This window comes from Dromiciops gliroides, chromosome 2 (assembly GCF_019393635.1).
Source record: "Dromiciops gliroides isolate mDroGli1 chromosome 2, mDroGli1.pri, whole genome shotgun sequence".
Lineage (NCBI taxonomy): Eukaryota > Metazoa > Chordata > Mammalia > Microbiotheria > Microbiotheriidae > Dromiciops > Dromiciops gliroides.
The window spans coordinates 551,052,553-551,068,501 of NC_057862.1; the positions used below are offsets into that span (position 1 = coordinate 551,052,553).

General features: G+C 38.3%; 1 protein-coding gene across 3 annotated transcripts in view; it reads left to right on the plus strand.

The window, feature by feature from the left end:
- Nucleotides 1-15,949, plus strand: part of TTL (tubulin tyrosine ligase) — a 64,332-nt gene that overhangs the window by 37,871 nt on the left and 10,512 nt on the right. For all 3 annotated transcript variants that reach the window (XR_006354807.1, XM_043984089.1, XM_043984090.1), the window contains one exon: nt 11,641-11,784. Coding sequence is in view for 2 of the 3 variants with exons in the window: in XM_043984089.1 (XP_043840024.1) it covers nt 11,641-11,784 (144 nt within the window). In the remaining variant the exon portion in view is untranslated. The remainder of the gene's footprint in view (nt 1-11,640; nt 11,785-15,949) is intronic.

Genomic DNA, 15,949 nt, shown 5'->3' on the forward strand with positions numbered 1-15,949 from the left:
GTCTGAAATACTATAAGTTGAATACAGGAAACAATTAAGATAAGGAAATTTAAAATACACAGGGGTTTTAGTGGAGTACCAAAAAGTTGGTATGATCTTGGGCTTTCTTTAAACAAGTATAATATCCAGAATAAGAGAGGTAATAGTCCATTTAATTTAACAAAAATTTTGTTGTTGCTATTCAGTCATTCCAGTCACATCCAATTCTCTGTGTCCCTCTTTGGGGTTTTCTTGGCAAAAATGCCAGAGCAATTTGCTATTTCCATCTGCACTCATTTAACAGATGAGGAAACTGAAGCAAACAGGGTTAAGTGACTTGCCCAGGGTCACATAGCTAGTAAGTGTCTAAGGCTAGATTTGAAGTCTGGAAGATGAGTCTTCCTAACTCCAGGCCTGGCAGTCTATCCACTGTGTCACCTAGCTGCCCATATTTATTATTTACTGGATGAAAACTACTGTACTGGTAAAACTTCTGTATTGGTCTGAACATACTTAGTGTATTGTGTTCAGTTTTGACAGCTATGTTTTAAGAGTGACGTTGTCAAATTCTAGTGGTATGCTTAGAGATCAGCCAGTATGAAGGGACTCAAAACTGTGACATAGGAAGGATACTTAAAAGCACAGGGTGTGACATTAACTCTAGAGGACAAAAATTGGAAGGCTCATGGATGGAGTAAAGAATGTAATAAAAAAAAGGAATGTAATGGGTTCATTCAAATATTTGAAAGATTGTCATTTGGAAGAGGAATGATATTTATCCTCTGTGGCCCCATGGGGGAGAACTGGGACTAATGGATAAAAATTACAGGGGAACAGATTTCAGGTCCCTAAATTAGGGAAGTTCCTAATAAGTTTTCTAACATTGGAAAATGGAATGAACTGCTGACTGAAATAGTGAGATCCCTGTCACTGAAGGTATTTAATCCAATGCTGGATTAACTACCTATAGATAGGATTCATTCATCAAATAGGACATTAAACTAGATGACTTCTAAGATCTTTTTCTTTCTTTTTTTTTTTCTTTTTCTTTTTCTTTTTTTTGCGGGGCAGTGGGGGTTAAGTGACTTGCCCAGGGTCACACAGCTAGTAAGTGTCAAGTGTCTGAGGCCGGATTTGAACTCAGGTACTCCTGAATCCAGGGCCGGTGATTTATTCAGTGCGCCACCTAGCCGCCCCTAAGATCTTTTTTAATGCTTAAATGCTTTTTTGTTTGGTTTGGCTTTTGTTTGGTTTGTGGGGTTTTTTTGTGGGGCAGTGAGGGTTAAGTTATTTACCCAAGGTCACACAGCTAATAAGTGTCAAGTGTCTGAGGCCGGATTGAAACTCAGGTCCTCCTGAATCCAGGGCCGGTGCTTTATCCACTGTGCCACCCAGCTGTCCCTCAATGCTTAAATTCTAAGGGGAGAACAAATGATAAGGTGATTGGCTTGATAGAAATAAACCACCCCCAAATCCAGCTTTGTCTTTCAGGCTTTGTCCTGTCCCATAATTAGATGCTATCCCACTGAATGTGAAAATGTAAGAAAACAGACATGTGAGTATTAAGAGTACAGTATGCTGGGTGAAACAAAGGAGGCTTATGCTCATAGATCCGCTTCTCATGTTCATGGGTTTGGGTTTTTAAAACAGTGTAGCATGATTGCCTTCTTAATTCGACCCCGCCCCCCAATCCCTTCCTTAGTTGGAAAGATAGAAGGACGCTATTCATTATTTTTCAAAATAAGCAAAAAAACCTTATCACTTCATGCCTTAAAATCTGAAACACTTTGTTATCTCTATAAATAAGAATTTTTAAATCCGGTCTTTTTCTTCAGTCAGATGATCTAGGGGAAGAACAAAATTATACATTTTCCATCCTCAAGGAAGTCAAACTTATAGGGAAGAATTCCTTTAAAAAATAAAACAAAACATTTGATTTGACTATCCTTGCTAGCTAGCTATTGTCAAATCTCTCTCTTCCTTTTCATATCTAAATTCAAGAATTCTACACTGGGTGTATCTACTTTTCTCTCACTCCTTTCAAAACCCTCTTTAATCTGATTTTGACCTCATCACTGAACTGAGATTACCCTCTCCAAAATCATCAGTGATCTTTTTTTTTGGGGGGGGGGCAGGGTAATGAGGGTTAAGTGACTTGCCCAGGGTCACACAGCTAGTAAGTGTCAAGTGGCTGAGGCTGGATTTGAACTCAGGTCCTCCTGGATCCAGAGCCAGTGCATTATCTATTGTGCCACCTAGCTGCCCCCACCAGTGATCTTTTAATGATCAACTCTAATGACATTTTCTGCAACTTATAGCTTCTAGAGGGCAGGGTCAGTATTTTTGCTTTTCTCCATGTTTCCAGCTCTTAGCTAAGTGTCTGGCTCTTAGTAAGCACTTAATAAATGCTTATTGTATAGTCCTGAAACATATTTGGTGATGAAAAGTTGATGCTTCTAAAGCTTTTATTTACTGTATGTTTAAATATGTCAATCATCTTAGAACAGGGCCATAAATAAAATATATTCAGAAGTCTGTCTGAGGTTAGTCAGGCTTTGTTCATTTATTAAGCCCTTGTGAAAAGTGAATTTCATTTTCCAGTGACCTAAGAAGATTGAAATCTCTCTGATTTTATTGAAATCCCACCTGCTGTAGAATGGCCACCTAGGCTACTTGACCTCACCCCCCAAAAAAAATTCAGTATTATATATTAAAATATCAAGTAATTTACATTTTGAGGAATTGTCTATATAAGGAATATTCCTAAGTAATTAGAGCCCTTTACATTTTTTTTTCTAGCATAATATGAAAAATGGCTGTGGTAGTTTCATGCATTTGTTTAAAAACACTTTAAAATGTTTATTTCTCCAAATATTTTGGGTCTCTCACAATAGACCTTTCTGCTCCTCAAAACTCACATACCCTTAAAAAGGTCAAAATTATACCTAGTCTGGGGCAGCTAGGTGGCGCAGTGGATAGAGCACCAGCCCTTAATTCAGGAAGACCTGAGTTCAAATGCGGCCTCAGACACTTAACACTTACTAGCTGTGTGACCCTGGGGAAGTCACTTAACCCCAATTGCCTCACCCCCCCCCCCCAAAAAAAAATTATACCTAGTCTCATTTTTTAAAAAATGCATATCTGAAATAGTTGTGTTCAGCTACTTTGGATAATATTCCTTAGGAATTGAAAGTATTATCTTTTTTTTTTTTTTGGCGGGGCAATGGGGGTTAAGTGACTTGCCCAGGTTCACACAGCTAGTAAGTGTCAAGTGTCTGAGGTCAGATTCGAACTCAGGTACTCCTGAATCCAGGGCCAGTGCTTTATGCACTGCGCCACCTAGCTGCCCCCAAAAGTATTATCTTTAAGCCAAAATATTCCAAATTAGTGCCTACTTAGCAAAAGCCAAGTCAACCTAAGTTTCCCTCTGTCATTTCGAATTGTAGATCTGTTTGATGGTTTTGCTACAAGCATCATTCTAGACATTTAATGAGCAGACATTTTATTGGCTTTGTGGCCCACATTTTGGTGCCTATCCAATTAGATTCAATAAATATTTATTAAAGACATGAGATATACGTAGCTTAGTGCTGAGTTCAGTGGAGATAGAAAATTTTTGATTTTTTGAATTTCATCCAAACAGTCTGTTTCGACAGTGGGGAAGCTACATGCTAAAGGACTAGCCGTCACAGCCTTTTCTAGTCCCCTGTTTCTCTCCTGGAGCTCCTCATGGAGGCTTTATTTTGTGGAGGGGCCCAGGCCAGCCTTCACTGCCCTTCTTCCCCTATGCCTGGCTCCTGGACTTCAGAGCCATTTCCCTTGCATCCCTGTAGGGTGATATATCGCCTGTATCTGAGTTCTTCCCATAGCAGTGTCCTAAACTTTCACTCACAGCTAACCTGTCAAGTATAATGCAGTGTTTTAGGAAATAGATTTTCTTTGCATTTGAGAAAACTTAGATTTTTATAGAATCTCAGAGTTGGAAAGGACCTCAAAGACTATCTCATTCAACTCCTACCTGAAAAAGAATACTCTTTTACAACCTAATCTACTAGTGGTCACCCACTTTTGCTAGAAGACCTCCAGTGGGGGGGAGGGGCAGAAGTCCGCTGTTTTCTGAAGCAGCCATTCTACTTTAGGATAGTTCTAATTACTAGGAACTTTTTCCTTACCTTAAACCTAAATTTTCCTCTTTGCAATTTTCCCCCATGGATCCTATCTTTGGGGCCAAAAGAACAAGTTAGCTTGCTTGCTTGCTTGCTTGCTTTATGTATGTATGTATGTATGTATGTATGTATGTATTTATTTATTTATTCATTCATTCATCCGTCCATTCATTCATTTGTTTATTTGATTTTGGTTTTATTTCTGATATTTAATTATATTTTATACACATATCATAGATATAATATATGCATACACACATATGACATATATAATGTAAATTTTCTACATGATTACATTTAGATATACCTAGATATATTCTAATACATATAACTTAGTATTTTTAATCTTTAAATAAATGTTTTATAAATAATGTATACATATCAATTTATATAAATAATATATATGACCAAATTGTTTATAAATATAATTATTCTATAAATAAGACCTAAATAACTCATATATGCACAACATATGTATTTGTCTGTGTATATAAATACAAAAATACCCCCTGAACCCTTCCCAGAATATCCCTCCCCCACCTTAAAAAATTTTTTTTCCAGATTAAACTTTTTTATTTAGATTTTTCTTTTCCAATCTCTATACCTCCTTCCCTCCCCACTCCCCAAGGTGGCAAACAATCCAATATGGGGTATACATATATGATCATGCAAAATAGCATCATATTTGTCACAATGAAAGAATGTGAAAAATAGCATGCTTCAATCTGTTCCATCAATATCAATTCTTTCTTTGGAGGTGGATAGTATGTTTCATCAGTATTCTTTTGGGATTGTTTTGGATTAATGTATTGTTGAGAATAGTCAAGTCATTCACAGTTCTTCAAACAATATTGTTGTCTCTGTGTACAGTGTTCTCTTGGTTCTGAGTATATTAACAAGTTAGCTTGTTTTAGATAGAGGATGAGCTATTCTGTGAAATTTACTAGGTTAATTTAGAGCACAGTATATTTTCATTCTCATTTAAGGAAGGGGATTCCAGATGAGCATTCTTTTTATTTATTTATTTATTTTAATGAGGCAATTGGGGTTAAGTGACTTGCCCAGGGTCACACAGCTAGTAAGAGTTAAGTGTCTGAGGCCGGATTTGAACTCAAGTACTCCTGACTCCAGGGCCGGTGCTCTATCCACTGCACCATCTAGCTGCCCCCTGAGCATTCTTGACCAGCATTACAAATAAAGAACAGTAGTGTCATTGGATTCAGGCTTGAATAGTGTGGTGATTTTGTCCCTGTTGCTGTTTGTTCCATCTGTCCTTAATATTACTTCTGACCCTCATACTTATAGTTATGCTGGTCCTTAAAACTTACTATGAAAGGGTGGTGAATTGTATTTCATGCCTGAAGAATGAGCTTTTACTGAAATCCTGTGAACAGTATCACATATCAAATGAACATAAGTTCCTAATATCTAATTGTAAGCAAAAAAAAAGTCTATTTGGATCATAATTAATAATAATTGGTTAATAATTGGATCAAAGTTATTTTTAAAATGGGATCATGAATCTCCAGTTGGAAAGGACCTTGGAAGTCATCTACTCCAACCAGAGAGAGTAAGTGACTTGTTCAAGGTCACACTGTTAATCATAGAGCTAGAATCCAGACCCAGGTCTTGTGACTCCAAGTTCAGCATTCTTTTCATTGTATTCAATTCTATTCATTTTCATTTCAGTTGTATTTTCATTCAGCATTCATATCATATATGATAGTGCTCCCCAGCTTTGGTAAGGAAATTGGCCTAAAGAAACTTAAAGGATTTACCCATGGTTATCCCACTAAAAACTGGCTAGGACAGGATTTAGTTTTTTTGCTTTTGTTTTTGTTTTTATTTTGCGGGGCAATGAGGGTTAAGTGACTTGCCCAGGGTCACACAGCTAGTAAGTGTCAAGTGTCTGAGGCCGGATTTGAACCCAGGTCCTCCTGAATCCAGGGCCTATGCTTTATCTACTGTGCCACCTACCTGCCACCTTGCTGCCCCCTGTACTTCCTTTCTAAAACAAAGCCAATTGGCCACAAGCATTAAAGAAAATAAACTAATGGAAACTATTTATGCTAGGGGATTAACAAGTCCTAGCACATGATGGAGTCATGATGGAGAAAATATAACGACATTGTCACTTTCTTATTTCTGGACACTACCCGTCTTTCTGCCTAAGATCATATTAGATTTTGTGGCCACCCTCACACAGTGTTGGCTTGTGTTGAGCTTTCAGTTCACTAAAGTTTCCAGATCTTTTTTCAAACAAACTACACTCTAACCATACTTCTCCATCTTATATTCATAAAGTTGATTGTTTGAATTGAAGCGTAAACCTTTATTTATATCCCTACAAAATTTCATCCCCAAATGTCTGGCCTGTCAAGTTGGGTTTTTTTTAGATCATGATTGTCTGTCATCTAGTGTGTGAAGCCATCCCTCTCCTACAACGTGCAAGATACAGCTTGGATTACAAGCTCTGGGTTTCTCTTAGTTAACAGAGGCTCTGAATAGAGGTTGGGGTTGTTATTTGAGTTTATGTTGAGCCTTAAGACTTAGCTGTTGACTCTAATAATTGACAATGTTCTGTAAAGCAGCTTCAGAGCATGTCTATTGGAGAACAGAATGGGCAAATATGTTTTGACAATTCTTTTGTGGGAGGTTTTTAACTTGGTATAAAATACAAGAAGCTTGTTTTTTAAGCCAATTGGCAGCCAATATTGGAGTCCATCTTCTTCAGATGGAAAACATTTAAGATGTAGATGTTTAGTAGAAATGTAACTAATTAGTTGATACATAGGTGCTAAAAAAAAAAATTTTTTTCCTTGGTGTGAACACACTGCAGGCTACCTGGGTCAGCAGTGTGAACTGAGATTCTGAAATTTTAAGACCCTAGACACAAACTGAAATCGTGTCTAATTTTATTGCTGGGTTCATGTAAGTTGCTGTTATGGATTGCTAAGTCATTTCCACGAACACAATCTGGCAACTTCCCTTACTAGTTGTACTTTGCTTGTGAACAAAAATGTCTTGGGCAACCATACTATCTTGACCTAATCTGGCATATTCCTCATAGATGTGTACGGCACGGCTGTCAGTGAGAAGTCATCTACCCAAAGGCTTTGCAAAAGATCTAAAATAAGGTTTTTGTTTTGTTTTTTTTGTTTGTTTTGACAAGGCAATGAGGGGTTAAGTGACTTGCCCAGGGTCACACAGCTAGTAAGTGTCAAGTGTCTGAGGCCAAATTTGAACTCAGGTACTCCTGACTCCAGGGCCGGTGCTTTATCTACTGTGCCACCTAGCTGCCCCGTAAAATAAGTTTATTGCTATCTCCCACCTTCTCCAACAATCGAAGAATTTGCATTCCTAGAAGTAAGTTTTAATGTTTCAGGTTCTGAGAAACAGTTCTTAAGGGGCAGCATAATCACATCAATTCAATTAAAAAACATTTATTTAATAGCTAATGTATGCAAAGCATGGTGCCTACACCCTGGGAAAAACACAGTTTAGATAAAATGCTGTTCCTGCCCTCAAGGAGCTTAGAAAAAAACACAAATATGGGGGGCAGCTAGTTGGTGCAGTGGATAAAGCACCAGTCCTGGATTCAGGAGGACCTGAGTTCAAATGTGGCTTCAGACACTTGACACTTACTAGTTGTGTGACCCTGAGCAAGTCATTTAATCCTTATTGCCCTGCCCCCCCCCCAAAAAGAAAGAAAACACAAATATGGATAACTGTAATACACAATATTACATAGTAAGCACACAAGAAAAGTGTAAGCGAACTTATAAGTGGTAGAAAGTCTTTGAAAATGTGATGTGAAGTTAGAGAGAGAAGGTTACCTGCCCTCCCCACCTACTCCCCACAAGAGAAGAAGTGTGGATCATTAGATTAAGATGCTCAGGCACTTTGACTTCCAAAATAGGTCCAGCTTTCCTTTATTTGATTTAATTCAACAAACATTTATTAAGCACTTACTCTATCTTTTCCTTGCCTACTATGTATTAGATGCTTACTAAGTATTTGTTGAATATATGTTTGGGACAGGCAATACAGATGGTCAAGGAATTGGGTCCAGAGTTGAACAGGAGGACAAGAACTGGTTTGCCTTGGGGAGGGCAGGCTGGTTCACCTTTGGGAAATGGCAAAGCTCCTTTACTGACCCCCCCAGGCTTTTCAGGTAAGCAAATGCCCATATTTTTAATTCCAACATTCTACCAGCATTCCTATGTGGCACCTGGGCATGGAATACAATTGCTTCTAAAGAATTCAAACTTATTACCACATAGAGGGCATTGGAGAGAAGTTCATGGTGAAAATGAATAGGCAGTAACATATAAACAGTAAGGAATTCTGAAGAACTGGATTAAAATATATCTTCCATGGGCATGTCCTTCAATGATACCATTAAGGTGTCTGGAAGTAGGCCTCCAGCATGTGCCCCTTGTGGCCAACTTATAGAAGGACATAGAAAGAGTCATGGAGGGGTTGCCATCGGCATCGTTAGTAGGAACTCATGAATGAATGAGATCACAAATTCATTGGAGTTTGTACTGGGAGCTATGCTAAGTGTGGGGAATAAAACCTAAATAGTCCTTGCCTTCAAGGAACTTATATGATGGATGGCTAGAGGGAGGAAGAGAGCATGTGTATGGATAAGTAAATAAAAGGCAACTTAAGTGGGAAGCCCCAGTAACTGGGTATATCAGAGAAGGCTTCTTCTAGGAAGTAGCTGAGCCCAATGGGTGAAAGGAAGTGGGAAGGAAAAAATAAATGCTTGATATTTGGAAAAAAAAAACCCTCTATTTTAAAAAAAAGCAGTTGGGGAATGGAGAAAAAAATACTTGATAAGTGAAAAAAATTTTTTAAGTAAATTGGAGGTAGAGGAGAGCACTAGCAGGGATCAAGAAAGGCCTCATATATTTAGTAGCACCTGAGCTGAGCTTTGAAGGGAACTAAATATTCTGAGAAGGTAGAGATGAAACAGAGAATTCCAGGCTTGGGGAATAGCCTATGGTAAAGCATGGAGGTGAAACATGGAATGTTGAATTCATGGAACTTAGTGGTCCAGTTTAGTTGACATACAAGGTACATAGAGGGGAGTAATAAACAATCTGGAAAAGTAAGTCAGAGCCAGATTGTAAAAGGCTTTTAATGCCCGGCTGAGAAGTTTAATATTTTATGCTCAAAAATTGAGAGCCACTGAAAATTGTTTTTAGTAGACCTGTGATTTAGAAAGAGTATTTTGGCAGTTATATGGAGAATGGACTGGAGAAAGAGGGAGACTGAAAGCAGGGATCAGTGAGGGCCCTTTTACAGTAGTATAGCTGATAAATGATGACAGCCTGAACTAGGGTGGTGGCCATGTACATAGAGAGAAGGGGACAGATGGGCATGGTGTCATGATAGTAGAACTGACAAGACTTAGCAACTGGTTGCATAGGAGGGCAAATCATATTGTAATTTCTTCATAATGCTAGTGATTTTAGACTTTAGAAAAAAAATTAGATAATCAGTTCTCTGTTGGTATCTAATAGAAGAAGCAACAAATATGTTGGGGGGGTTCATCAACAGGTTGGGCTTTCATCTCCTTTTGTCATCAGACACTTGAAATCGTTTATCTTCGGTTTTTGGCAGAGGGCTAATAGGAGGAATTAGTTCTAATCAGAGCAATAAGCAAAGTCATAATCATAGAAATGAATGTGTTTTAAAGTTCTGGTAAGTCTTTTAATTGCCCGGTTTAAAATGTTGATTCAGTCTGTGTGAGTCTCTTACTTTTTCTTTTTCGATTCACTTCACATGTCAACATACACTCTACTGGCAGCCTCTAAGATTCAGATGGTGCTTTACTTCCAGGTCTCTTTCCAGCTTAGTTCTCAGAGATTAATCTATGCAACACCATCCTATAAAATTCAAGCCAGCCAATGGAAACCCTTTCCTTTTTTTCAAGATCATTTTTTTTTATCTTAACTCATTCAAATCTCCAAATCAGATTAAGCCATAATGCTTAGATTTTTTAAAAATTACACTCTTCAGCCCAATATTGATATAGCAGTGCAATGGGATCTGACTCTTAGGAAGGGAGGAAGGGAAGAAGGAAGGAAGGGAGGGAGGGAGGAAGGGAGGAAGGAAGGAAGGAAGGGAGGAAGGGAGGAAGGAAGGAAGGAAGGAAGAAAATTGGTCTGCTTTTTTTTATGTAGTCCATTCCCTGGTAAAGAACAGTGTTTTTGTTTTGCTTTACAAAAAAGATTTTATTCAAATCCCCTTTTCTCATGCTGAAAATACAGAGAAAGTGATCTTGATAAAGTAATATACACCTATAGGTACTTGAAAAGTGAACCTTTGGAAGTGGGCTTAAGTCAGTGTTTTGTTTGTTTTGTAATGACTAGCAAAGAAATAACACTTTAGTTGTGGTAGAACACATTGGTAATTTCAGGATTTTGAAAAAAAATATTCATTGATTGGTTCTCTCTAATTATATGATATTATTTAACTATGGGAAAGGAAATAGAGATGAAGGGTGGCATAGTGGACAAAATATTGTACTTGAAGTCAGGAAGATAGTGGTTTGAATCTGATCTCTGGTTTTTGCCCATGATCCCATGTTCAAATCATTTAACCTTGATATCAAAGGAGGGTGATGAAGTTTCTTATAGTACCTACCTCACAGGGTGGTTGTGAGGGTCAAATAAGATGAAGCACTGACAAACTTTGAAGTACTACATAAATTATTACTAAATATGAAAAACACTTCTTTTGGGGGGGGGCAGGCAATGGGAGTTAAGTGATTTGCCTGGGGTCACACAGCTAGTAATGGTAATTTCTGATTTCTAATGGTAATTTCTTTTAGCTCTTGTTAAACTAGAGCTCTTAATCTAAAATCTTCCTCAAATACTACATATATGTCTACCTACAGAATTTAATGGGGCAGCTAGGTGGCACAATGGATAGAGAGCCAAACATGGAATCAGGAAGATTCATGTTCATGAGTCCAAATCCGGTCTTACTAGCACTTCCTAGCTGTGTGACCCTGGGCAAGTCACTTAACCCAGTTTGCCTCAGTTTCCTCATATATAAAATGAGCTGGAGAAAGAAATAGCAAACAACTACAGTATCTTTGTCCAGGAAAACCCTAAATGGATCATGAAGAGTCAGACGTGACTGAAACAACTAAACAAAAATTTAAGCTTTTCTAAAAGCATCCAGGTGGCACAGTGAATGAAGAACAGAACTCAGGAAGATCTAAATTCCAATGTGACCTCAAACACTTACTAGCTGTGTGAACTTGGGCAAGTCACTTCACCTCAATCTGCCTCAGTTTCCTTAGCTATAAAATGGGGATAATAAAGGATAATAATTTCCTCCCAAGATTATTGTAAGGATTTAATGAGATGTTATTCATAAAGTGTACTTAGCCCAGTGCCTAATACAAAGGAGATGCTTAATAAATGCCTGTTTCTTTCCTTACTAAATAAATTCCTTTCTTTTTTCAATTTTACAGAAGCTGCCTTATGTGTATAGAGCCTGCAATCAGCACCAAACATCTTCACTACCAGAGTTTCCAGCTCTTTGGCTTTGACTTCATGGTGGATGAGGAGCTGAAGGTCTGGCTCATTGAAGTCAATGGGGCTCCCGCATGTGCCCAGTAAGCCAGCCCCAGATCCTACATTTTGCCTTCTTTAGGACAAATTGATAATAGGTTCTTATGGTATGATTTTTCCCCTCCTTCAGCAGGTATTTAGTAAACACATACTATGTGCTCAGGACTATGTGAGATGCTTTGGGGATTAAAAAAGAAGCATACAATAATTATGATAGGTCCCATTTATATAGTCCTTTGAGGTTTACAAATTGACCTCCCCACCACAACCCTGCAAGGTGGGTAGTATGAGTATCAGTATCCCTATTTTACAGATAGGGAAACTGAGGCTCAGAGAGGTCATACAATCAATAATTTTCAGATTCCAAGTCCAACATTCCTTCTATTTTACTGTGCTGCCAAACATAAGAACATAATTCACCTCAGGAGAAAGAACCAAAAAAATTACCTAAAATATACGGCAATAATAGGATGAATGCCACCATTAAGTGGTACAGACAGTAAATACCATAGGGGTTCAGAGGAAGGAGTGATACCTCTGGGCTGGAGTCAGGGACATAAGATTTGTTTCAGAAAAGTGAAGAGGATCATAGGGCTACCTCCCAGAAGATAGCATAACATGACCAAAGGGAGAGAACTGAGAATAAATCAGGCCTGTTCTCAGAACTATAAGTAGCCCTGTTTGCCTGGAGGTATTGTAGGAGAATGGTAGAAATCAGGACTGGAAAATAGGTTTGGGGAAGTTGTTGGATAGCCTTGAGTCTCCTATAACCAGTGGAAAACCAGTAAAAGTTTTTGAACAAGAGCATGAAATTATAAGAACATAGTTTTAGTTGGACATGCTGGTGGTGTCAGGCAGATCAAAAGGAAGGGTCTTTCCCTAACTTTAGGAAGTAATTTTAATGTTTCAAAGTGTTATGAGATGGTGCTATACTTTAAAAGGAAAATAATAGGTAAACTGTTTCATCAGGGTCCCAAATAGACTCATCATTTGTTTGTGTTGGTTTTTTTTTTTTAATTTGGGGGCATTACATTTTGAGTTTGGAGATGTCCTCCTCCCTTCCCCCCCCCCCACAATCCCATACTAGAGAAGGCCCACATTTGATACATACTTCCATACATCAGTTCTTTTTCTGGAGGTAGATAACATCTTTCTTAAAAGGTCCTTTGTAGGGGATTCAGCCTTGGATTCAGCAGAACCTGAGTTCAAATCTGGCCTCAGACACTTGACACTTACTAGCTGTGTGACCCTGGGCACATCACTTAACCCTTGTCCTACAACAACAACAACAACAACTGCAAAAGGTCCTTTGTAGTTAACTGGAATATTCATATTATTCAGAATAGCTTGGTCATTCACAGTTGCACTTCAAACAATATTGCTATTACCATATACAACATTCTGTTGATTTCACTCTTCATTATTTCATGCAAGTCTTCTGAGGTTTTTCTAAAATCAACCTGCTTGTCATTTTTCACAATACAGTGGTATTCCATCACAACCATATGCCACAATTTATTCAGGCATCCCCTCAATTTCCAATTCTTTGCCACCACAAAAAGAGCTGCTATATTTTAGAGCATAGAGATTTTTTTCCTTTTTCCCTGATCACCTTGGGAAACAGACCTAATTAGATCAGTTCACAGTTCCACAAACAGTGCATTAGTATCCCAATTTCTCCACATCCCCTCCAACATTTATTATTTTCCCCTTATTATCATTTTAGCTAATCTGAGAGGTGTGAGATGGTATCTCAAAGTTGTTTTAATTTGCATTTCTCTAATCAATGATGATTTAGAACATTTTTCATATGACTATGGATAGCTTTGATTTCTTTTTCTGAAAACTGCCTGTTCATAATCTTTGACTATTTAGCAATTGTAAAATGACTTATGTACTTATAAATTTGACAAAGTTCTCCATATATTTGAGATTCGAGGCCTTTACCTAATAAATTGGCTGTAATTTTTTTCCCCAAGTTTTCTGCTTTCCTTCTAATCTTGGCCACATTGACTTTATTTGTATAAAACCTTTTTAATTTAAGGTAATCAAAATTATCCATTTTATATCTAACAATGCTGTCTCTTATTTATTCATAAATTCTTCTCCTAACCATAAATCCGATAGGTCAGCCCCTCATTTGTTTGTATAACCTTGAAAAAGTAATTTACCTTTGAGGGACTTAGTAACAGAATCAGATAGGCAAGGTTAGAAGGGCCTTTAGAACCTCTGTAGTTCAACCGACACCTAATTCCTTCTCCCCCATCCCCAACACCTGGTAGTGATCCAGCTTTTGCCTGGAGACTTTCTATCAGGAGGAATCCCACTGGGGTTCTCTACTACTTCCCAAAGCAGCCCATTTTGATTTTGTTTAGTTCTAATTATTGATACTTTTCCCCTTACATCAAGCCTAAAGTTTGCCTCTTTGTAACTTCTCCATCTTGACCTCAGTTCTGCATTGTCCAAAGAAAATCTAATCCTACTATATGACAGCCCATTAAATACTCAAAGACCACTATTGTGTTCCCCTCCATGTCTCTTCACCAGACTATGGCCAATCTCTTTTAACATGAGCCTGAAATCCTTTAATAGCCTAACTCTCCTTCTCTGGACACTCTTCAGCCTATCAGTGGCCTTCCTAAAATGTGATTCTCAGAACTGAACAATGCTCCAGCCAGATATGGTTTGAGCAGGGCAGAGGCCAGCAAGACCATCATCTCTTCCTGGATGCCATGCCTTTCTTAATGCAATCTCAAGTCATGTTAGTGTTTTTGGTTGCTTTATCACACTCAACTCCTATGAGCTTGCAATGCACTAAAACCCCCACAGATTTTCTTCAGATGAGCTTCTATCTAGCCGTACCTCATCCTTGTACTTGCGAAATTGATTTTTTTTTAACCCAGGTGTAAGTCTCTCTATTTGTCCCTATTAAATTGCCTCTTGATAGGTTCTCACTAATGTTCTAACTTGCCTGGCCTATGTTCTAGACCTGCCTCTGATGCATACAGGTTGTGCAACCTTGGACAACTTACTTGACTTCTCGGTGTCCCAGACGGCTCAGTTACTAAGTTTCAGAACAGTTGCTGATACTTCTTCACTTAGTAGTTTCCTATATGTTGAAATCACAGATCTGCCTCTTCCCCCCGCCCCCCAAAAAAGCTAAGGACGTAAAATTAAATGTGTTAAAAGTAGTGGGCTAGTAATTAATGTTGCCATGAGCATTGGGGAAGTATAACAGATGTCACGCTCTTCCAGATCCAGTTCCCTGACACTTAACATGCTTGGCTTCCTGCCTGTTATCCACTTCTATACTTTCTTAGTCTATACTACCTAGCCAGGTTCTTTTCTGAAGAGAAGGTAAATCTAAAGATACTAATTCATTTCTTACAATACAGTTTCCCTCCAATACACCCATACATTAGCTCAACCATACTAGACCATCATCTCTGGGGGAAAAATGCTTTCTCCTTAGTTATAATTCACAACGAGAAACTCAGAGCACCAAAGAGGTTTCATATTCTAACAGGTTTCAACACTTTGACATGTCTTGGAAAAGTTGGGTTTGTGGAATCTTCCCTACAGTGCTGGTGACTTAGTAAAATTCCTAGAATTGCTTCTTGATTGGATGACAGATCTCTTTGTTGCAGCCATTGCCTTCTTTCCCTCTGAAGCAAAGCAGTTAAAGTTTTGTTAAGCTATGCCTGATGTTACTGTGGTACAATAAGAAGAGAGCTGGATTTGGGTGCAGAGGACGCAAATTCAAACCAAAACTCTGCCACATAGTACCTATGTCACCTTGTACAAGTCATTCAACCATTGTGTTTAAATGTTTATGAGTTAACTGTTCTCTTGTTAATGTGTAAGTTCTTTCTACCTGCTGCAGTTTTCGTGCCTTAACCCAATCCCCAATAAGTAACTCTTCTATTCTTTTCCATTAAGAAAACCTGTCTTGCTCTGGGAACTAGGAACTCTTCAGAGCATTAATTTTTAGTTACTGATTCTCCTATATTTCCTCCATCCCCCTTACTTGCCCTCTTGACACCTGTTGAAAACTTCAGTCTATTCTTATGTAAAATGAAGGAGTCAAACTGTATAACTTCTAAAGGCCCTTCCTTTCAAAAACTGAGATCTCCTGATCCCATTGGCACATGGGAAGTAAAGAGAAGACAGATGGTGTCAGAGTTCTGCATTTAGTGTCCAGGGTACTAA